This window comes from Gasterosteus aculeatus, chromosome 1, assembly GCF_964276395.1.
Source record: "Gasterosteus aculeatus chromosome 1, fGasAcu3.hap1.1, whole genome shotgun sequence".
In the NCBI taxonomy this organism is placed as follows: Eukaryota; Metazoa; Chordata; class Actinopteri; order Perciformes; family Gasterosteidae; genus Gasterosteus; species Gasterosteus aculeatus.
In genome coordinates, this window is record NC_135688.1 from 3,145,798 (window position 1) to 3,170,650 (window position 24,853).

The following is a 24,853-nucleotide window of genomic DNA, read 5'->3' on the forward strand; positions in this document are numbered from 1 at the left end:
TGCTACGTTTCTTCTTTAGATCCTCCTCTAATAGTTCAAGATAATTTGCAGTTATTAGATTGCGTGTAAATCTCATCTTGTTTCCCGGACGCGGTGACCTTTCACGCTGCAATTGAGCAACTTCGTCACTGTCGCTTTAAAAGGACAGACTACCAATGATGTGCAACGCTACAAACAACCGTTCCTATTCAAAGGTACGCTGAGCGAGGCTCACATTTAATAAACAGGGTCTAAAAAACCCCCCAACAAAATGAGTAATGTGACCTTTCGGGACATTAGCTGCAGGATGTTGACTGTACTTTGTTTACCATTAAGAGACACGCTGGTCGAGGCTGCAATGCTCGTTGCACAACACTTACACTGTGCTTTATTTAAATACAAATAGTTTACAGAAACTACCCTCCTCCTCCTCATAGGACGCAGGCAGAAACAAACCTGGGCTCAGTTGATGACGTCAACCGTCTTTAAGAACTCGCTTTGAATAATAAACGAGGGCCGTAATCACTGGAATTGACATCTCGTCACTGGAGTGAAGCCAGAACCTTCGTCCTGGCTGCTCCTCGATGCCGCTGTGACATCATCGATCCCTGTGGTCAGCAGGTTAACAGAACCATCAAATGACCGGAATGCTAAGACCTTTCCTCCATTTGCGGGTATATGATTGTGCTGCTGTACGCCGCAATATGATTGGTTGAAATGAAGCAAATACCTTTTGGGTGAACTAAATAAACTAGACCAGAACAAAACATAGTTCTATGCAGATGAAGGGCAAACATGAAGCGTCTTATTAAACACCCACGTCCCTTAAGTCCCTTAAGAAATGGTGAAAGTAGCCGGGGTTAAAACCAGGGCTCAAGATGTCACGTTTCAATTATTTGATTTTTAAATAAATATAATATAAGATGATAAATAATCCCATGTGTGAAGCAGTAGCCTTTGGCTTTTAATTTACCAAAAGAAAGACTAAATAGAGAAATAGATACAATTGTTGCCTCCACTAATCAGTAAATTGTAAAATCCTTCCATGTCTGGTGATTTATTAAGGCCGTGGCATTTCATCCTCATAGTCTTCCCTCTCATCAGCGTGTTTTTAACACGTTTTCAGGCGCTTCTCTGAGCTGCCGGCTGAATGAACGTGCCTCGCCGGGTTCCAGTGGAGGGGAGCAGACCTGCCTGACGAAGGAGCTGCATCCTCCTGCAGCGACCACCGGGAGGGCCGCTTGATGATGGACGGGAATGTGGAATAATCCTGTAAGAGGGAAGAATGGCGTGCAGCACAACACCTAAGAACCCCCCCTCACCCCCTCCCCTCCCCTCCCCTCCTCCTCCATCCATCCGTCCCTCTCCCTTGTCTCTCCTCCTGTATCCTCCGTCCATCCTCGTTGTGTCTGTAGCATCTGCTGGGGCTCGCCAGTGTCAGAGCGGGGGGGGCGGGGGACTTTTCTGTCACTGCTGTGTGTGTGTGTGTGTGTGTGTGTGTGTGCGTCATGAAATACAAATACAGAGTGTGGGTGTTTGCATGAGCATGTGCCTGCCAGCCTCACTGTACGGTAATGCTTCTAATGCGCGCTCATTAAAACACACTGTGGGCACAGAGGGAGAAAAATAAAAGGGGGAGGGAGAAGGAAAGAGTCGGTGTTGCCACACCCGGACCGCTTTCTTCCTCCTCCTACTCTCATCCCCCTCTCTCTCTCTCTCTCTCTCTCCCTCCCTCCTTCCATGTCTCTCTCCATCTTTCTCTCTCTTTCCTCCTCCTTCTCTGCTCTGCTGGTCTATCTGCTGGTGTTTCCATGAGAACAGAGCGCACTGGGTATGGGTGGAGGGGAGGGGGGGTGGGGAGGTGGCGTGTCCTAAGAGCACCGTCTGTGTGTGTGTGTGTGTGTGTGTGTGTCTGTGTGCGATCATCACTGCTCTCTTTCACACGTCTTTCCTGGCACGACTTCCTGCAGGCCGTGCCAGAAAACATGCCTTTGGCATCGCCATGGCAATTTGTACCCAGAGCCCCACGCTCCCCCCCCCCCCCCCCCGCCGCCGGTCAGAGAGAGCAGAACACGCAGCGCGAGAGGAACGTCCTCAGGCTTTGGTGAAGAGGGAATAAGACGTGTGACAGCCAAACACAGGGCCGCACAAATGAAGGCGTAGCAGAGGGAATCTGAAGGCATCCAGTCAGTCATTAAGCAGGAGCCTTTTTTTTTTTTTTTAGGGTGGGGCCGCAGCTTTCGCTGGAACCAGGCTGAAGGAGAGGAAGAGGAGGAGGAAGAGGAGGGTGGGAAGATGTGGAAGAGAGGACTGCTGATCTGAAAGAGGGAGGTGGTGGAGGGGGGGGGGGGGGTGCACTTTATCACTACGAGGGGGATAGTGTGAAGAGAAGAGGGGAGGAGAGAGGCGAAGGGAGGGGTTTAAAGGGTGGGCTTGTAGTCATTGTCAGGGGGGGAGAGAGAGAGAGAGAGAGAGAGAGAGAGAGAGAGAGGTGTGCCCAGGCAGACTGACTGAAGAGCGTGTGTGTGGAACTAGGATGAGTAAATGCACCGGGCGGCTTAGCTGTTGATACAGCCAGAGAGAGAGAGAGAGAGAGGGAGTGTGTGTGCACGAGAGAGCGCACGCAAGCAAGAGAGAGAGAGAGAGAGAGAGAGGGCGAGAGAGAAGAAGTGAAAGGGAGGCAAAAGGGAAGAAAGAAGCAGAGAAGAAGAAGGGAGGATACAACAACTACAACTATGCTGTGCTGCATAAGAAGAACCAAACCGGTAAACTGCTCTCATTTCCCTCATCAATATCTGCGTCTCATTCGTGGCGACAAAATGATGCATTCAGCTGTGAACCTCGTGCCGGAGGAGAGATTAGAGGAAACGTGGGTGTCATTTTGCTTTGACTCGGGGGGGGGGGGGGGGGGGGGGGGGGGGGGGCCTCGATGGTCCTCTACAGGAGCCCGGACACGCCTCGCCAATGTGATTACCCTGCATGAATGGATGTTGCCACAACCAGACTGTAGCTCGATCCTTGGGGCGACCCGGCGTCCCCTCGTATTGATCACGCACTTGAAAAAGTGACAGATTTAAAGGAAGGCACTTAGGTAGATTATTGTATCGTGTCTCTGAAAAGCCTCCCTGGGTTTGAACTCGTATTCATTGTAAAGAGGATTCACATCTCTCAGTGTGTCTCAGGGTCTCAGTGTCTTTTTGTACTTGTTACTTGAGCAGAATCGGGCAAACACAAGGAAATTTTCCACTTTCCAATTTCCACAGAGAGGGGAAAAAAAAAGGGTGGGGCGGGGCAGCGTCAGGGGCCTCGGGGGACCACGACGTGAACAAATGAGACTAAATGGATTATCACAGCACCTCCAGTTGTATAAGTGCACGCAGCCAGTTGACGGCACTGTGAGGTTTTGGGTGGTTTAGGATAAGAGGAGGCGGGCGGGTCCGGACAGACGGTTCAACCCCCCCGTGCTTCTTTCCAGCCATCACGGCGGTTCGGTTCCTGCCGCCATCTCCCACCGACTGAGACGTTATCGGGCTCCTAACACAATAGGTTCTGATGCCACTTGATTGCTTCTTAAATGTTATCCGGGGCGAGTTGTAATAACTGGCACGGACGAGAGAGACAGACAGACAGAGAGGGAGGGAGGGAGAGAGACTCGCCGGTTAGAAGACATGCGGGATGCAGAGAGGCAGAAGGAGAACATGCGGCGGGGTGGAGTGTAGCCGGTGCACATGGAGGTAGATGGAGGGAGGGGGTGGCTGGGGGAGGAGGAGAGGGGGGGAGGGGGGTGCGGGGGGGGGGGGGGGGTGTAGGTGAAAAAAAGCAAAAGGCTGAGACAGGGAGGGAGGCTTCAAGGTGTGGGGGAAGGTAGGGAGAGGCAGGGAGGGAACTGGATGCTGGCGACCACCGGCAGGAAAGGTGGTGGTGGCGGCGGTGATGCACGGTTGGAGGAGGTGAGCAGGCGCAAAGGGGGTGGGGTGAGGTGGTGGGGGATCAAAAGAAAGGCAGCCGGCACACTGCAGCCATGTGGGTGAGGCGCCCGGCGCTGCCTCCAGCTCGCACACAGGGGAGGAGGAAAAAAAAAAAAAAGAAGAAGCAGTCATCTTCTTGCCGCCTGCTTTTGAGGAGCGGAGGCTTGGTTGGATGCAGACGGGCTCCGAGGTCTTTCACGGGTGGGTGAGCGAGGAGCAAAGAGCCTGTTTGGCGCTTTGAATGCAGCGGCGTGGAGTGGCGATGTCTCCGCGATGGGAGTGGCTACTAGCACCTCAGGTCTAGGAGACGGTTCCTTTGACCGACTTCTGCCAGGGTCTTCATCTTTAACTCCTTCTCCACCGTTAGACCCACCAAAACTCAAATCCCACCCTCCTCCACCTCCTCCCCGGCTCCATCCCTAGTCCTCCTCCCGTCACCGAGGCCCGTCCCACTCCCACCTTGACCTCGCGCCTAAACAGTAAGAGTTCGAAACCAAGAAAGTACCTTCCCCCAAAGCACAATTAACAGCCAATATTTCCATTTCTGCCCTGTGGCTCCTTTCCTCCCCACATCCCCTCACTGCCCCCCCCCCCCCCCCCCCTTCCCCCATCCTCAGCCCCTGGGAGATCAGTGGCGATAGTGGGGCCTTTGTTCAGGCGGTGTAATTGAATCAAAGGCTGCTCCGGGAGGATGAAATGACGCGAACGTATGGACGCCAGCATTAACAGAGAAAAAAAAAACCTCAGTACCTCCTTTAGACAGAGAGAGAGAGAGAGCGAGCGAGTGGGGGCTGTGGCAGTCACCACCTGAGCCCCCCTCTCCTCATCTGCAGAAGATAGCTGCCTAAAAGGGTGTGGTGCTCCGTCTCCGTGTGAGAGAGAGAGAGAGAGAGAATGAGTGGGTGGCAGTTCGCGCAGTGAGAGAGAGAGAGAGAGAGAACAAGTGGAAGATGGCAGAGACCGAAAGGAGGAGATGCAGATACCGGAGACAGCAGCTCGTCTCGGCTCTTTGGTGTCTGGCTGCTTCCTGCGGGAAAGCAGGCGGCCATTGAAGTGCCCGCCGGGGGGGTTCTGCAGGAGCGAGCTGTCACTGCAGAAAGTCTGCGTGCGCCCAACGCGAGCTCGCGCCCGACGGGGAGTTGCCGTTTCATGGGTTGTTCATTTTCATTTGAATCAGACGATGCGTTTTATAGGTGCAACGTTTGGTGTGAAGATGGTAGTTTATAATAAAGCTTCAGTAATCACAAAAGTGACTTGGATGGAGAAATTCAGCTGCCGGACCTGTTGGGTTCCATCATTATCAATGCACACATCACCTGTGACATTTATCTCCCTTCTGGCAAGCGACCGATCCAAAGCTGAGCAGAGCGGCGAGATGGAAAGGGAGGCGCCGGAATAAAAATAAAAACCCACCCTGATGGCGTGTTGTGTGCATTAGCGTGAGCAGTGGTTCTGTGGTAATTCAACCCTCATAAACCCACCGCTCCAACGTGTCTTTCCCCCTTTCTGTACCGCCCCCCCCCCCCCCCTCCGGAAACAAGTCCCTGCGGATTGTTACCGCGTGTCACCGATGGGGGATGGTGTGTGTGTGTGTGTGTGTGTGTGCGCGTACGCGTGGTCATGGATCCGCCGGATGAGCCATTGACTCTCGGGTGTGGTTTCTCACGGCAGCCGATGCCCACCCAGGGACGGGGACAGACGCGGACGGCGTGCAGGCTGCTCTAGTAGACACATCCGGCCTTCTGATGGAGCGCAAATCACACTATTTATCCGTTTTATTAGCGGGGGGCGGGAAAGGCAAAGGCCTTTGTCCTGTTTGTGGAGACATTTAGCGGCGAGCTACTCTCAACATGAAGCTATTTGTCACCTACATATGGCGGCGTGGCGTGCAGCGGGCTTTTCATGTAGCTACATTATACTTCTGTAATTGCATAATCTGTTTTACAATCATGGAGGAAAATTGCGCTCATGTTTTAAACATCCGGCTTTTTGCTGTATAATAAAAACAGTTCAAAGCGGGTAACACAGTGTATCCATGGCAACCAGAAAGACCCCTTTTTTGGAGGGGAGGGTGGAAAAACTGCAAGCTAGATTTAATAAAATATTTGATTAACCTCACAAAGCAAATAAGTTCCCTCGCCGCAGATTAACGAAGTAAGTGTTTGAACTGCGGTGGGGCGACTCGAAGGGAGTTTACCTTGTGCTTCTCTGCATTTATGAATGAAAATGTGTGCCGCTCAGACGCCCGCGGTCGGGTTGACGTGACCGGGGTTCACTTAACAGTCTGATTTGAACCCGGACCACGTGAGTCAGAAAGTCACGGCACAGCACTTCTGAAGGGTGATGCACGCAGACGCACATCAGTAAGTCAAACGGTGATGCTGTAATTGTGGTAAAACTGCGATGGTGATCTTTCTTCCCCAAGTCGTCATCCTGATATGAGATCACCAGTTACTCTACATTTTATTACATTTGCACTCACACCCAAATCTCTAAAGTGGATGATATACTCCAACAATGATGTCATTCCCCCCCAATTCCCAGACACCCTCATCCATCGCTCTCTGTCTGACTCACTGTTTGCAGCCAGGAAGTAATTCTATTTAGCGTTAAGTGCTCAGGCCATTTTTTTGGTGGGGGGGCAATTTTAAGTACCCATGAGATCAGTTAAAGTAAAAGCCCAATAAGACACCAGAGGCCTGCATATCATTAAGAGCATGGTTGGAAGGACGTACCGATGATGCTTCGTCGATCTCCAAGTAGTCCGTTCTGACAGCGGGCCACTTGCAAAAGTTTATTCCCGGACTGCTAAGTTATTCTTTAAACATAAATCAGTGTATTTGAGGCGCGGTGCAAAGCCCCCGGGCAGCAGTATCAGATTGATTTTTTAATTTTTTTTTTTTTACTATCACATTGCACAAAATTGCTTCAGGAAGATGGGGACGCTATTAAAAAAGTGCAGCAAGGCCCGGGGCAGGATTTACACCCCCAGACCCTGGGGACACGTGAATAGAGGTGGAGGAGGTGAACCCACCGACGCTGCTGCACCTTGGCCTCCGCTCCAATATTGGACTGACACGGCGACCCTGAAAAAGACATGTTGGCTCAGGGCCTCTGCATCCTAAATCAGGCGTCCGCCCAAGACGAACCTCGCGTCCCATAACAATGACACCATCAGAGCAGGGCGGGTACCGGGAGACGTGGCAGCCGAGCCGCGTCTCGAAGACCGCTCCGACTCAATTAAAGGAGTGAACGTAGACCACCGGCATTGACGCACACGTAACCCCCCGCCCCCCGCGCCTCCCCCCATCCTCCCGCTGCATCGCACACAAACCCCCTCCCCGGCCGCGCCGAATGCCCCGCCTTCGATTTACGAGCTGCTGCCCCGAGGGGTCAGGTGCACTGCCAATCAGGGTGACATAAAGTCTTTCCTAGCACCAACCGGCAGACAGCGCTGTGATGAGTTTGCACTCGGGTTGCCAGGGCAACCTTTGATGGTTGGGAGGGGCACGGGACGGAATGCTGAGGAGATTCCAGCAGGCAGCTCGTTCCCTCGCAGCCAGAGACGGAGCGATAGAAAAGCTCCTGTACCGAGAGGACAGAGGCACGGCTCCTTATTTGGAAGGAGGAGGGGACATTTTTTATTCTGAAGAATTAGCGGGCGAGTACAGGAGACATTTGCCGTGAATGCCGTGGAGAATTTATTAATGTAAGTTTAATTATTGACTGAGTCCATTTAAGCGCTATTATCAAGAGGACAATATCTGCTTCATTTCCCTCCAATAACTTCTTAGTCCTTCAGTGTATCTAACGGGGAGACAATCCTCACACACATCTGGTTTTCTCCTTATTCACAATGACACTAAATCACCTCTTTCTTGCACATGAAATCCATTCTGTTGTCAAATAAACCCGAGGATCCAGACGAAGCCCCCCGGAAGGACAAAAACACAGATTCCACTGTTTTCACATCCTCATCATTTGGCTAAGGGATGGTGCACTGCCTGCATGGTCTTTGCCAGTTTATGTTTGCTTCATGTTGCTTATTCATATTAATTTTTTGGTGCACATTTTAAGCTTTTGATTGCTTGAGCTTTGGAGCTTGAGAACAGTTTACCTTGATTTGTTTGCCTGTTCATTTTGAATGTACTGATTCATTTTGTTTGCCACTTTCAGTGCCCATCATTCATTTCTTTATTTCATTTGATTTCTTTTCATTAGATTTATATGACTCATAGCACAACCCACTATTTGATGGACAGCTATGGACCCAGTTACAGAAGGTAAACGCATGGAACCCCTTTCAATATTACGTTGTGCACTCTCCTGTAATCCCTTTTCCTCATCCTGTCCTGTGCTTTTACTCAATTCTAAACCAGCCCTCAAACCCTGACCCAACTTTCCCCAAATCTAAAATTCTCCAGTAATGAATAGCAGTACATAAACCACCATAACTAATAAACCCTGTGTCATATACTTATGTCCTCTTCTGTCCATTGAATTTATTGCAAAATTGTTTCTCTTTACCAGCATGACACTTTGGGACGCATCCCCACAGCGAGGGATGCCTTGCAAACCTTTAGCGTAGCAACCGCTACTTTCCCTTCATTGGTTTCCAGTGGCCCCGCTGGGTGGCCTACAGTTGATGGTAACTTGCGGTACTCTCTTCTGACTACCAGGTGGAGAAGAATGAGGATGCGGACCAGAAGATTGAACAGGATGGCACCACCAACAAACCCGAGGACAAGGCCCACAAGGCTGCCACGAAAATACAGGCCAGCTTCCGTGGACACATAACTCGGAAAAAGATGAAAGACGGAGATGAAGAGAAGGAGGGAGATAGTCCTGCTGCTGCAGAGGAGGCGACAGACGGAGGGGAGGAGGCTAAGAAAGCGGAGGGAGACGAGGCACCCGCGAAGGGGGAGGAAGCTGCGGGAGAGAAGGCCAAGAAGGAGGAGGAGACGAGCCAAGCCAAAAGCCCCGTGGCAGACAAGCCGGCCAACTCTCCGGCAGCTGCCGCGGCCTCTCCTGTAGGCGCAGCGGCGTCTCCCGTGGCGGCCGCCCCGGCCGCTGCTCCTGCCGCCGCGGCGCCCGCCGAGCCCCCGAAAGAGGAGCCAAAGGCGGAGGAGAAAGTCGAGGAGAAGCCCAAAGAGGTGGAGGCCCCGGCGGCGGCAGCGGCAGCCAAGAGTCCCACCACAGCAACAGCTGAGGAGAAGAAGAAGGAGGAGGAGGAGAGCGAAGAGAAGAAGGAGGCCAGACAAGCCGATGTGCCTGCCGCTGTCAGCCCGACAGCTGAGAAGGAGGAGCCAAACCAAACAAAAGATAAACAAGGTATGCAGGCTTTTATAAAGCCACTACATACACACAGACACATGCCAGTTACAAAAAGTCCAATTGGATGGAGCCGGGAAGCAAGATGTCGACATGCACCTGAGGTGCAAAAATAATCCCAAACACACTCACCTACCAGGAAGCAATTACTTACTAAAGAGAAACAATTGTGAGGGAATAAGTAAGCTCCGCCGCCTGGCAGGCCCTGCAGGAAATGACTGCTTGTAAAGTCTTTGGGATTTTAAGATCTTTGGCGGTTCTCCACCATTCACAGGTTCACACGGACACAGCTCAGTGTCACACTATTCAGCCGTAAGATGGAAAGCCCTCACTAAAGAGGCAGGAAATATATGCAGGGTTTTAACATGGGCTGGTGGTACCTTGGGCGGGATCAGAGTTAGTGTTGAGAAGCCAGGGTGCTTTGTTTGCTCAATGAAAAAGCTCACAAACTTAGATGGGATCTCGTTTCATGATGGATGACTCCATTAAATCCTCTTTACACATCACATCAGCTCAGAAATATTTGATATTATCTTTGCTGAATGGACCGCCAACATCAGCCAATAGATTTTGGTGGACCTGAGAAAGAAAGAAAAGGCCATAATGACATTATGACATTGATAAAACAGTAAAAGTCTGTGTCTCTGGCCCAGGGACTCTCAGACTGGGTCAGTCAGGTAGTTAATGGAGCGTGCGAGGGAGGAAACACACACCGACCGGAGAACTACACTGAAACTAGGTCACCTAGGCAGCGCCGTCTCCCTGTTGTCATAGTTACCACCTCCATGGGATCACTGCCCCTGCGTGGAGCAGAGCGGGAATAACAGGTGCTCTGATTTTGATGAATGATTAATGAACCCTACTGGTCACGACTCGCTGTGGGGCAGTCTGTCTCACACACACACACACACACACACACACACACACACACAACAATACAACAACGGCTCGTTACGAATCAACTGGGAGCCACAATCTGCTACACCAACTGCAAATTAGTATTCATAGTTATTTCACTTTGTTAAAGGGGAATGTGCAATGCCTGGGCATCCACTAAACAAAAGATCCATGTAATCTAAATGTACATCATTTATCTAACCAACATCCAATGCAAGAATACGCAAAAATTGACCAAACGGCTAAAAACGGACACTTAAACGCTTAGAATACAAGATGAATCTTAAATATGTGCCGTCGGCCTATGGTTCACGTTGGCCATCTTTGTGTCGTCCTACTGTTTGAGCCGCCCCCCCCTATGAAGTGGTTTATCGGTGGCGGAGGAGATAAAAAAGACCAACGGGACTCTTCGACGTGATTGACGAGCCGGCGATCCGCCGCTTTGTCCTTTCGTGTTGGACAGACGACAGACCGGACGCTGCTGATGTGACTAATTGCTAGCAAGGACAGGACGCGCAAAATTACCAATGTAAATGGAGTTGTAAAAAAAAAAAAAAAAAAAAAGCGGACCATATGCATCTAAAGTGCTGATCAGGCAATGATCGATGGCCCAGATCCCCTGACTTCGGGCCGTCTGTTTCGCCGCCTCTCATTTGCAAATGTGTCGGCATCTGAGACGGCGCCGGTGTCACAATGACCGACTCGCTTTCCCTTTGTGACTTGGGTGCAATTGCATCACACAGTCGAGTGGCTGCAGAGAAATGTGTGTAATGGCGGCTAAAGAGGTAATTACCTTTGAACTAGACGTCCAGCGGTCTGTCTCGATCCACACGCGTGCTCACACATTAGCACGAGCGCTAACGCAGACAGTATCACCCCACTCCTTTGTCTCTCTGCCGGCCCTGCCCTCACACACACACACACACACACACACACACACACACACACACACACACATGCACTCAGTCACCCCCAACGTCCTATGAAATGATGTCATCTTTTTATGTGTTCTCTTTGTATTAAATGAGATCATTGCGGTATGAGCTCACTCAAGGGCTCTTGAATAAAAGGCTTGGTCCGAAACAACAAAATATATATTGTCTCAAAACCATTGTAGCCCATCTACAATATGAAAGAGTTTATCAGGGAATTCAATTTTACATAATAATAATAATAATAATAATACATTTAATTTGTAATGCACTTTATATTGTGCTACATGATAAAACAGGTAAGTGCTAACAAAAAAAACACATGGAGAGTTTGAAAGGAAAAAAAAAGGAATTTATTACATGGACTGTAATAAATATGAATAATTGATTTGCAGCAAAATTTGCATTCCGCAAAAGATTAAAATAACCCAATTTAAAAAAATGAAGCTTTCGTGCGATATTACTACTGATTAGCAATGGCCGAGTGGCGTATCACGGATCGTATGTTCACCTTTACAGCGAGCCCCCACTGGATGCTGTTTCAGGGCTCGACCGTGTGGGCGTCACGCCGCGTTCAACGTGACAGGCTGCGATGCTGCTGTTAGCGCTGTGATGTCGGTTCGGATGCCTCACGGCTCCATTAGCGGCACTCTGGTGCTTCATTATTTACGCAGCCAGCGTGGGATTTCAGGCATTAGGTTGCATCTCCTGGCTGACGAGCTCTCCGTTTCAGTAGAGTTGACATCTTGTGAGCAACGTGGCTCCCCGGTTCCTTCTGTGTATTTTCCAGCTACTTTTGCATATTTTGTGAATGTCACCAAACCTAAAATACTTTTAACATCCGACGTGTGAAAGCTTTGATGCTCAGCGTGTCAGAAGACCCAGATAGAGCTTCATTATTCCTCCTCTCCGCGGTCTAATTTGATCTCTCCCTCTCCCCGACCCACCTTTAATGTGTCATATCTCTACATCTCACACCCTCCCTCCACCCAGATGCTGCGGAGGAGTCTAAAGCAGAGGAGGCCGCTCCGGCAGATGCGGCGGCCGAGGGCACCGAGTCCAAGGATGACTAAGGCAAAGTCTGACCTTAAGAAAGCAGAATTAAGAGTATGACGAATATCACAAAAATCTAAAAAAGGTCGCTCTTGGCCTTCCCGACGTCAAGGCCGTCCGTTTCTATTTGTTTGTCATTTTTTGTGTGGCAATGATTTACTCGTGTTGGGGGAGTTTCCAGCGTTACGTTTTTTGGCTCAAGCTAATACTGCGAGGAAGTGATGGCGATGATGGTTGATTATGAAAAATGATTGTTATCTCCATGATGAAGATGTTGATGGTTGTCGATTAATAAAAATGATTGTTACCCTGATTATGATGAGGAGGAGGAGGAGGAGGAGAAGGAGGATTCGATTTGGTCTCCACTCTCTAATATAAGTGGATGAGTGGTGGAATGAATGCTCCCAACTGGATATTTACACATTTAAAATGCATTGTGAATGCGCCACACTTTATATGCATCTCAATGCACTTTATTTAAACACACCTTGCAAATGAAATCTGTACTTCTGCAAATGCACGCACAAAAAGAACAAGGTGGTTTTGAAAATGCAACCCTACTTTTCAACTCCACGAGTGCATTGAAGACGCCTCAAACGAGTTTACGCGCCGACACATCGGAGGGGGAATAGAATGCGTGATTAAACGTGTGACACTTCCAGTTGGGCAGCTTCATCCTGAACACACAACCCCCCCATAGGACAGGACTACTAGTCCCTCTCTATTCCTGCTCGGGTCGTCCGGGCTCGGTTTACACCCCTTTGACAAACTCCCTGTCTGCTCACATTTACAGTAAAGGACCTTTTGCCATTTAAATGACATAAGCATATAATAAACTACAGATGTCAGCTATAGTATTGGTGTAACTGGCTCCAACAGGACTATTTGTGTTCTGACAACCAAACGTGAGAACAGTAGCATGAACCATCGAACCAGATGCATGATGGGAACTCTCCCTCTGAGAGGAACTCTTTCGCAGTCACAAAAACTTAAGAGGTGTGGCGGCTTCTTTTTTGATGTCTTTGGTGTTGTTATGACAGTTTATATGAATTGGAGAAAAAAAAACTGATTATTAAACAAAAAAATGCACTGATGTTACGCAAAAAAAAAAAAGTAAAAAGAAAAATCAAACAAACGCGAAAAGAAAAAGATACTTTTCACCTGTTCCAGTGAGTGCAATGTCCAGTTTCAACCTTATCGAGGAGTTCAAACTTGTGAGAAAAAGTATGAAAAAATAAAGATGGTTTCAATGTCTGTTTTCAAAATAAAGCAAATGTGCCAATTACCACCATAAACTGTTGAGTTTGTACAACATACATGTTCATATTCACTTTCTTGTGGTGAAGCGCAAATTGGAGGCATCAATCTTTTTCATAAGCACCGGCAACACGCGTGTGGGATGCAAGGAAAACAAGTAAAGATTGATTTATGCGCGAGCACACGCAACTGCAAGGAGTTAAAATAGTCTCACAAAAACTTCACCCACAGGAGAACAAAAACACTGGTTCTGTGACCTTTGTGCGAATAACGCTGAAAAAGTTTAGGCACAGACAAACTAGCATGACTTTTTTTCAACTTTTGAGAAAACATTTTTAAATTAAATTAGTCATATACCATGACTTGTTGTTGTTGCTTTTCACAACATACTATATTATCCCTATTTTTTGACACAATATGCTGTGAGTTTAGACCAAAATATGATTTTTTTGTTGTATTATACAACTTTTAGAATAATACTTTTTCAAAACTTTTTACCTTTTCAACATTCGAGAGAAGATTTTTTTTTTAGATTTTATACTATGACTTTTTCATGAATACAATAACATGGCTTTCTGTTGACATACCATATTATTTATTTAGTCATTTCACAAACTGCGTCTTTTTTAAAACTTAATTTCAGCCTTTTTAATGATGTTTTGACATATATTAGAACTTTTTCTTTACTCCAATTAAACAAAATATGCCACTGGTCCTCTATTTTTAAACTTAATCTCCTAATACTGTACAACAATCAAAAATAGGATTGTCTTTTTTTGTCATATAAAACCAACATGTTTTTTGACATACAGGATTATTATTTTTGGAAACCTTGTTTCAACACTTTTAACCCGACTTCATCCAAGGACGGTTTAGATTTTTTTTTGTCATGATTTTATTATGACTTTATTTAATTACAACATTAGTCCTATTTTTTATGACTTTTTAAAAATTACCATATCATTACTTGGTCCTGTACGAAAGATAATGTGCATTTCATTAAAAAAAATTTGGATTTTTTTCCCCACGTCTCTAATTGAGCCTTTAATATACAATACTGACATTAAAATAGTATTCGGCACTGTTTTTTTTTACATATTATTCTTTCGAGGTACTAAACTTTTCCTAAAAATAACCACACGTTCGCAGATCTTCTCACCACGCTTCTTCCAGCTCACCTTTAACAGGGAGACGCTCGCTGTCAGAGGCAGTCATTGCGTAAAATAATAACTTGTGTCATTAATCTTCCTTCAGCACAGCAGGTGCGTAGTTTGGTTTGCAGCGAACTCTTGTGGTGAAACGATGTACTGCAGCCGCTCCCACGGCACTACAGTGGTGCGTTTGAATAAAAAGAAATAGAAAAATAAAAGCCCGTGGCACATTGTAATCAATGTGTGTCAGCTCTTTAATATATGCAACGTCCCCTTGGTGATGAGCTCAGGTACGCAAAATACAACAACACATATATAACATTTTATTTGCATGTTACATGATGAACACAATTGTCTCTTTAAGATTTAGTGCGTTCCAAGCTGTCCCCAAAAAACGTAATTCCTTTTGGGCATTTCATTCACATTCAAATACAGAACACTGAATTCAAACAATTTTATTTTGTGTTGTGAACATTTTGTCATATTCCTTTATTACATATCTTTTTGTTTAGAAACGGACCGCGATGACCTTTTAATAAAGTAAGTAAATCAAACGGTGGGACGGGACATGGCTGTATAATAATCTCCATCTCCCACAAAGAGAAGGGAGTCACATTTGCTTTAAAAGTTAAGTATAAACACCATCTTATGGATTTGCCGACTTCACATCGTTCAAGTGTAGAAACATCAGGCTGTACGCACACACACACACACGCGCACACACACACACACACACACACACACACACACACACTGCGGGGCAAAAGAAAAACAGTCCAAAGTCCGTTACTATTGTAACCGCAGCTCAATGGAAAGCAGAAAGTTATTTCTCCAACTCATCACGTTTCTCAAGGCCGATAATAATGAAGAGTCAGTGAACGCACACACACGCACACACAAGCCAGTTCTGTACAGTGAAGCGATGCAGATGTTTTGAGGCGAAGCTCAATAGTAAACTAGAAGCTGTTTCTACAGTCCTCAGTATATACTGAGGGGCGGGGAGGAGGGGGGGCAGTATTTCTTGTTCCTGTTCCTGTGGATGAGACGGAGCTCCATGGCTTTTACGCGAGTGTAACTTGGTGTCAGTCAGAGCTCCCTGGCTGCGTTTAACCCGCGTGGACACACCTGGACGTCCACGTCGGCCTCGCGTGGGAATCACCTGAACGGTAGAAAAGCTCAAACAATCAACGCTGAGCGCAATTGGGAGGTGTTGGGCCCTGCTCTGGTGTTCTGTCAGGGTCTCCTCCGGCAAAAGAAACTTTTAGTTTGTCTCAGAACTTTGCACTGCCCTGAGTTTTTTTTTTTTGTGTTTTTTTTTCCTCTTTCAATGCGACACACACAGCGAGTGAGACACACAGACCGACTTGAAATAGAACCTGTAGCACAGACCACACTGCATGCAAACGGATCATGGAGAACTATTCATTTCTTTCTACAGTCGGCGGATAACGATCGGCGAAAGGCTCCGAGCGGACGAGCTACCCGGAGGCTAAAAAGCGTCGGCGGAAACACTAATGTAGTAGAAAAACATCAGTCAAGTAAATCCACGTTAAAGTGGACGAAGCAGAGTTGTTCGGTCGTAGAAAACCAATAAAAAAAAGCCTGTGTAAGATGATGACAGCATCAAGCGCCTTCTTTATCGCTTCCCAGACCGAGACGTTTGATCATAAGACGCTGTTTGTGTGAAAGAGAAGTCACCGATTCAGTTTGAACTGCTCAGATGATTCTGCTTTGATTGGAATCGGCCTGTTTGAGGCCTCTGCACAACAACTACAGGCTGTGGCCTCACAAGCATTCACCATGAAAACAGCTGGGAGAACTCCTTTAATGGAACACCAGGATGACATTAATTACACGTGTGTTTTACAGTGAACGCGCCGCCTCGGCTCGGTTGCTAGGAGACCCAAAGAGACGAGCGCTGGAGTCGGTACGCGGCCGGTCACCTGTCAGGAGGTCAACGTGGCGGAAAGGCAGCTAACCGGGTCGCCGGCCACGTCAGCGACCGCCTTCTCTCTGCCGAAGGAGTCGCTCCGTCCGAAAGTTCTTCTTCTTTTACAAAATATCCACAAATGTAGCATTCGTTTAGCTGTAGAAGATGTTATATGACGGCATCGCTTCGGTAAAGATCAGCTCTTGGTGGCTTTCAGCTTTATTTACCTGCGTCTCGCGCATTAAACTCCTAAATATAATATTCCATTCTCTAAAACATCATGTAAGCCAGCACTTGTATTATCTCAACGATTGGTACAATAAGAACCGCACAAAACTATTTTCTTTTTATGCTTTTAAAAAAAAAACATCCTTTTCTAGCGAGCTTGTGTTCAGGAGATCTACACGTTAATCACCCCCAACAGTTTGCTACCCTAAACATGGACACATCAAATGAAAGAGGTAAAGACAGAAAATAAATCAACCTCAATATCAATATATTATGACTTTGTCTGCAACATTTCATATTAAAACACACACACTTCATTCATTGGTGTCATACATTTATATCCAAATTCCAGCAGTATAGAATAATGATCCTAAAACGTAAAGAAACTAATAAACGCGGAGCGGCGGCGAGCGTCTGCGGCTGGACGGGGACGAGACAAACTGCACGCTGCGGTCGGGGATCCGACAAGCAACATCTACAACGCGTCTCTGTGTCCCGTTGCAGTGGCAGCACGCGACTTGTCTTTTCAAAGGAAAGCGGGATTTGTTTGGAACAAAGGCGAGTGGTTGCGAAGCCGCTGGACACGTGTCCCCCAAAGATGTGCTCGTTTCCTCGGCTCGGCGCGTCCTCGATATCTGGGGCCCGACAGCAGCGACCCGAGTGGCTGCTGCATGCAGGGACTACTTTATTGACCGGAGGGATATCGCTTTGTCCGAGTTCCAGTCTAGCAGAATCACATTACAGTATTTTCCCGTTTATTTCTACTCTATTTCCTTTTATTTCTGTATGCGTTAGTTTAAAATCTTTATAGTTTCTGGATATTTGGCAGATGCTTTGCATGTTATTCATTAATGCACTGGTTAAACACTCTGACAAATCTACAATTAAGTTAACATAATGCATCTGTGTGAGGACGAAGAAACACACTTATGATTGTTGGCATCCCTGCGAGCGGGAGCCTCTGCTCCCATCAAGAGAAAAATATGACGAATGTCAAACCCGATGCAGACTCAGACGACAAGATATAGCAGAAATAAACAAGTGCATACAAATGAAGAACAATGCAAAACCAGAGCACTCTCTGCTTCTTCTGTCCCTTTTGTTCTCTTTCTAACATTTAATGCACATTTTCTGTAATATCTGTAAGCGGTGCTCGCGAGCATGTGTGGTTTCCGTATCATGATGCAAACCGTCTGGGGCGAGAGGGGAGGTGGGGGAGGGGGGGGGTAAAAGTAGGTAACTAGGTAGCAGTAAGAATGTCGGTGAGTTGGAGACAAAGGAGGAAGAGGAGGAAAGAAGGCCGGGAGGGGAAGGAGAGGGGGGGTGGGAGGAAGAGGAGGGCAGCGGTATTAACACTTGAAGAAAAGGCAGGCGAAGCAGGCCAGCAGGAGCCACAGTGATTGAGACACAGGGGCGGAGCCGTTGATGTCTCGGCCCGTCCCGGGTCCTGTACAGAGAGACAGAGAGAGGGAGACAGAGAGAGAGAGAGAGAGAGAGAGAGAGAGAGAGAGAGAGAGAGAGAGACAGGGACAGAGGTTTGACACATGAGTAACACACATTAACACATGGACCTCCTCTGGCCCAGCGACTCCAGACTTTGAGGAGCGTTTGGTGACGCCTGGTGGTCACGTCATGCTATTGCCTCCCTTGGTGTGATTGAAGACCATATTATGTACACACATGTGGATATGGGGCGCCGTTTGTAAAATGTTGCACGTCCTAAAATCCTGCGCAGTTCTGCCACATTTAGCATTATCATATGAGCAAAAAAGCACGACAATATTCACATGTCACTTTTTCAAACATTTAGAGAGAATAAACTTTGTTACTGCCAGGTTTGGCAGTAACAAAGTTGTTAAATAATATAAATGTTAAATGTAAATCTAAATGTTAAATGTTATATCTAAATGTTAAGTCTAAATCTAAATGTTTAATGTGAATCTAAATCTAAATGTTAAATCTAAATGTTAAATATAAATGTAAATGTTAAATCTAAATCTAAATCTAAATGTTAAATGTAAATCTAAATGTTAGGGGTGTCAAACTTATTTTAGGAAGGGGGCCACATACTGTCCACGTTGAAATCATGCGGGGGGGGGGGATTTGGCTGCGCACCACCCCCCCTTTAACCGCGAGCATCCGCGCCCGTGCCCCCCCCCCCCGCCTTCACCGTCGCGGCCAAATCGTCGGCGATGGTGCGGTCAAGGGGAGGTTGCCCGTGAACCCCCTCTCCACTGCGGTCATGCGGACATCAAAATGAAATGTGCCTCTATTTGAGGTGTTATGGTGTGGTAACTGATTACATTTTTACTTTTCTCAAAATCTATACATTAATATTTAATGGAAATGTACATGAGCATAGAGGAGGTCAACATGAAAGCAGAGTGTTACCGTTTTGGGATCTGGTTTAAAAACAGTTCAAAGATTGGGATATGACACTTTACAAATAGGCGATTACTGCCTTTAAGGCTGACACCCCTACTCTATAACAAGAGCTAATTTATCCGGACGTCGTGAATTACCGTAATGATTGTAATGTTGTCGTCAATTAAATGTTAAATGTAGAGCTAAATGTAGACTCTACATTTAACATTTACATTTAGATTTAACATTTAGATATAACATTTAACATTTAGATTTAGATCTAACATTTACATTTAGATTTAACATTTAGATTTAAGATTTAGATATAAGATTTAGATTTAACATTTAGATTTAACATTTAGATATAACATTTAGATTTAAGATTTAGATTTAACATTTAGATATAACATTTAGATTTAGATTTAACATTTAGATTTACATTTAACATGTACATTTAGATTTACATTTAACGTTTATATTATTTAACAACTTTGTTACTGCCAAACATTATCCTTGGAAAAGTTATGTATGTTTCTCTCTAAATGTTTGAAAAAGTTACATGTGAATATTGTCGTGCTTTTTTGTTCATATGATAATGCTAAATGTGGCAAAACTGCGCAGGATTTTAGAATGTGCGACATTTTACAAAAGGCGCCCCATATGGAGAAAGCTCATGTGAAACACACTCGAGTACGAGCATCATGTATTTAAAGTATTAAAGTATTGTGAAAGTAAGACGAGCCTTTGGAAGCTTAAAGAAAAAACTAAAGTGTGTATTTGGCGCAGTGAGCTGTGATATCTTTGACGTCTTTACTCACTGTAGAGGAAAACACTGGCATTCTGGACGCCCAGTCGGTTGGAGGCCACACAGGTGTAGTTCCCATAATCCTCTTCAGTGACGTTGGCCACCATGAGAATGGTATTGGTGCCGATGATCTGGATATTGACGCCTTGGGCATTGGACAACCTGGAGAGCAGAGACCGACAGAAGAGAGTCCATTTTAAGCAAATTGCAAAGTAATGAAAATCAGGGGTCATCAATCCAAAAGGGAGTTGGTGACATTTCGGGTAAAATAAGCAAAACTCCCTTAAACTCCATCAGACCATAATTAACCAACGAAATACGCACATTTTCCACTAAAACGTTTTAGAAAATGCCGTATTTCCGGCTTACAAACAGCCTAAATTCCACCGCAGTGCAGTTTGTCAGCTGGTTTCATTTTGTTTGATTTGTAGACTGCCGACGTTCCTCAACCTTCACTTCTGGGACTCTTAACGACCACCAAACTTCTGTCAATCAATCCCGCCGGCCCTTGACATTCAAATCAATTCAATTTGCTGACTCAGTCCGTTAACCTCGGCAATAAAACTTCCTTACATCATCGCAACCAAATAAAACCCTTCAAATTACACGGCGCGCATAATGGATTCCGCTCGAGGCCCTTTCGCATTACGCGGGAGCTCCGGTTCATCCGAGGTGCCTCAACTTAATCCTGCTTAAGTCCGGGCGATGTGGTGATCGGAATTGGAATACGGGAGCAGGAAGTTTGTGCTGACACACGCTTGACTGATAGAAAGTATTAACATAAGAAGGGAAATGCACGTCATGGTCACAGCATAATTTGCCTCACTGGGAAGCAGGGACTCGATAAAGTGCTGAGGTCCTTCGCACAGGGACAGCTCGGGAACAGTGTGTGTGTGTGTGTGTGTCTGTGTGTGTGTGTGTCTCCCCACTTCATCTAAAAGCAAATCCACCCTCCGCGATAAGACCAGCTGCAGATATCCTCTCCAGTGTGTCTTCACAGAAGGTGACTGCACTATTAAAAAGGCTCTTCCTGCCCGCCGAGCATGCCGAGAGGCCCGGATAGAATCGCACAGCAAAGAAATCCACCATCTTTATTCCAGATTAGCAGTAGGAGAATAAACTGGAGAGAAACAAGGCCCTTTTGTTTTCGCAGCGACGGTTTCAGTGAAGTCAAATAAACTGGTGCATAAAGAAGAGGAAACTGCATCTATTTGCGTCCATGGAGCTCGGATGGAACGTGGCCCCCGCGAGCACATCTGCACCCTAAAATATTCCCGTGCCTCTGCCAGATTCTTCATCCGGTGCCATGAACTGGAATACATTATCAGAGAAGTTGGCAGAAGTTGTGAGTGTCGTGAGTTTTTTCTTCTTGGAGGGAAGTCTATCCTCGCACTCAAAGTCGCTCCCCGCCAGCAGAGGGCAGCAGAGTTCCAGCGGGCGTCTTCAGCCGTCTGTCCTTGATGCACACTCGCTCTAACTCCCATTAAAGCCCAGAGTGAAATGATTTGACCCCTCTATTTGGCTGCGGCGGCAGGAATGAGAGGCCTGAGCGAGTCGCCGGGCGGGCGGATTTGATTCTGTTGGCGCGCGGGAGCCGCTAAAGTAGGTTATCACTGCCGGGGGAGAGTGACAGGCCTGTTATGGTTCCAGGCAGATGATGAATGAAATCAGGTGTAGAGTCCTGCTGGGACAACGACCCAGAGGGGATCCAAAGCGGCTTGTCGCTGGCGACCGACGAACCCACAAACACATCCGTCTGCCGGGTCGGCCCTCAGCAAGCGAATAACAGGAGCAACCAACTGTAACGGCTCCTTTAGCAGAAGGACAAACTCGATTCTCAAAGGAATTCATTGTAATATCAATATGAGCTGCTGCATGGGAACTGGTCACCATTACAGACAGGTTGGTCCAGTTTTCCCATCACGCACGGCGGGTGAAAACAAGACCAAAGGAGCAGGGAGGGTCGTGACAGCCGCGTAGTAATATTTTGCGGTTCTGAAATCCCGGCCTGCTTAGATCGTGATGAATCGGCCCCCTGGGGAGGTTAATTGGATGCCCAAGTGCCACGAAGACTCTCAGATCCACGGTGACTCTCAGATCCACGGAGACACTCAGATCCATTGTGACTGTGAGGAGCTCCACGTTTTCCCGAGGAGATTTAGAGTGAAGGATGGACGTGCACGAGGTAAGGTGGGCCAAGGTGTGTGTGTGTGTGTGTGTGTGTGTTCAGCAGCTTGTGCCGAGCGGTTTGCTCGTCCCTAAAGTGCTTACTCCTCCAGTCGGGCGAGCGATACGTTTCGTACTCGGCACTAGACACTAAATGAGTGCCTCCATCCTGAGAGCGGCTTTGAGATTTGTTTGGGGGGAAAATAAGCTGCCAAGAGGAAGTGACATGCTGGAAGTTGCCGACGAGCCGGGGTTCATTTAGCGTTGTGTTGTTGAGTATTAATTAAACGTTGAGATTCTGCACTTATAGCAGCGGGTGACGTAAATGTACCTTCCCTTGGCAGAAGTAAGTCTGAAATTAAGAACATTAAAAAAATAACAGGGGTCAGTGCTGTTTGAGAAAAATCAAAGAGGTATCACTAATTAAAATCTGAAACACGACTGTTCGGTTTGTTTATCGTTAAAGGATTAAAAAAGGCTTAATATAAATCCATCAACTCCTCCTCGACTTGCAGTTAATTTGTGGTTTGTTAGTGCAGGAATCACCTCCTGTACAAGCGTGGAGCAGCAGCCGTACTTTGGTCCTCTTTTTCAAGCCGGAACGGAGATTAACTGCTTCACTGCTGACGCGACAAACAGGGGGAATAAAACACGTGCAGGCGGCACACGAGCACCCATTTCACAGGGTCACCGCTTAGAAACATCTGCCGCCGCGACGGCCGTCACTGACATCTGGGCCCCGCTTGCAGGCCTGGTAGCCGCCGGACGCCGAGGAGCTTAAACGGATCAGGAGGGAAACCAGCGCAGGACCTTCAGCTAAAGAGGAAACAACGAGTGACATTAGCTTTGATTCTCCGGCATCGCGCTGTGAAATGAACTATCCAAGCGAGGATAAATGATTTTATTATGGTGCATTAACACCATCATCCAAGGAGAAAGGGCAATAACACTTCCCGCTGGGCGGAGGGGGCGGAGGGAGGGGTGTGTGTTATAAACAGGCTCACGGCCAAAATCCTCCGGGGACAAAGCGGAGATTGATGGCGTTTGGAGACAGCAAAACTATTTCCACCATTTGGAGCGGATTCCTTTTGGAGGCCAGATCTTTGGTAACCCCCCCCTCCGATGATTCCCTCCCCGTCACTAGTGGACGCTTACTGCTGCGATTTAGGCGGGCGTGAAAGTGGCGATGACGGCGTCCTGCAGAGGGCGGACTTATTAAATGATGAGATGATGATGAAAGGGAAGGACGGCTTGTTGGTGCGATTATGCTCCCATTCTCTTCAAGTGTTTTGCAGACACAAGCGGGACACTTGATCCGATCTGAAGATCACATGTGTCTGGACATCACAGAATCCGCGGCCGTTACTTCCATTAGTAGTGAGCGATGAAGTTGGGGATTAGTCTTTATCAAACCCCGCACGATGTCGCCAAATGAACACCGGCATGTGAACACGGGGACACGGCGAGGGATCCATAATAAGCGCTGAGTTAAAAATGATCGGGAGCCACTTTTTGTCTGAGAATGCGAGGAGTGAATCGATTAATCGATTTATATTCCTGCGATCCAACTGAATCGATCTGTGCTCCGCAAAATCGGCATTCCGGACGACATATATCGATTACAAATCGATTGAAATGGTACATAATCGATTGTATCGATACTTGGAAACTGCACATTGGATTTAAGCACAAAAACGGTGTGGATGTGTGTTTGTTTGTTTGTTTTTTAGCACTTTAGACACGTTAGACGTTACTGGATTCAGTCTGCCTGTCTGTGACGTCATCAGTACGCAGCGGCAGCCGCGCAAAACTCTGAACAACAACAAAACACAGCGTGGAGGAGACGACTGCGAGCGAGACATTTACAAACCAACGTATCGATCCAGCGCGTGGAAACATTTTGGCTTTTGCAAACACGGAGGTGTTCTAAATAAGTCGGCCGCTGTTTGTAGAATATGTAGAAGACGAATAAAAGAACACGGAAACACAGCGAATCTTTCCGGCCGCCTACTAAGGCGCCGTGGGATTAAACAACGCAGACTGTCAGGACCTCTAGCAGCGTCTCCGCTGCAGCAGCAGCAGGTAACTGCAGCTCTGCAGACACCTCAGGCCTCGCCAGCACCAAACCCAACATCACAGGAACAAGTTTATCTGTAAAGACGTGCGACCCGACAATGAGGTTGAAAATCCGGGGTTCTGTGAATTGATCCAAACATTGTGTAATTATTATGTAATGTTTACATTGAAAATGGCACTTGATTCAAATAAAAGGTTAATATATTTGCCACTAATTGTTGTTTGCTTGTTTATAATATCCATCATTCATTTAAACCTGATTTCCTTACAAGAAACAACAGGGATCTCAGAAACTTTGCCTGCACTGTCCAGTAAAGTTACTGAATCGATTTCAAGTCACTGAATCAAATCGAATCGTTCTAAATGAACCCAGATCGTCCATGAATCGAATCGGCAAGCATGAATCGTTACACCCCTAGTAATTATGCCTCACTATTCGACCTGCTCCGTGCCTCCTGGCGAGTCAGGACAAATGACTTTTGAGGTGATTTCTGCAGCCGATCATCACCACCAACTCTACCACTGCAAAAACACCAGGCGCGCTACAAACTCATGACATAAAGTGCTGTGCGGCACATAGAACAGAAGACTTTGTAGTCTCCAGCAGTCTCTCAGCGTTTCCACCGTGGACACATCAGAGGAGACAGTTACAGCATTCGGCTCTGAGGCAACGCGTCTCACAGTGGATGTGGAGATAAAGGAGACCAGTGGCTCTG

General features: G+C 47.0%; 2 protein-coding genes across 3 annotated transcripts in view; one reads left to right on the plus strand and one right to left on the minus strand.

The window, feature by feature from the left end:
* Positions 1-2,358: 2,358 nt before the first annotated feature.
* gap43 (growth associated protein 43) lies at positions 2,359-13,455 on the plus strand. Its single transcript, XM_040188976.2, has 3 exons — positions 2,359-2,744; positions 8,627-9,278; positions 12,101-13,455. The coding sequence occupies exons 1-3, from the start codon at positions 2,715-2,717 to the stop codon at positions 12,178-12,180; spliced, it is 762 nt and encodes a 253-aa protein (XP_040044910.2). The 5' UTR covers positions 2,359-2,714; the 3' UTR covers positions 12,181-13,455.
* A 1,423-nt stretch (positions 13,456-14,878) lies between these two features.
* lsamp (limbic system associated membrane protein) overlaps positions 14,879-24,853 on the minus strand; it is a 298,199-nt gene continuing 288,224 nt past the window's right edge. For both annotated transcript variants that reach the window (XM_040188937.2, XM_040188929.2), the window contains 2 exons: positions 19,909-20,057; positions 14,879-18,173 (listed from right to left, as the gene is read on the minus strand). In XM_040188937.2, coding sequence (XP_040044871.1) covers positions 18,076-18,173; positions 19,909-20,057 — 247 coding nt within the window. In that variant the 3' untranslated portion in view covers positions 14,879-18,075. The remainder of the gene's footprint in view (positions 18,174-19,908; positions 20,058-24,853) is intronic.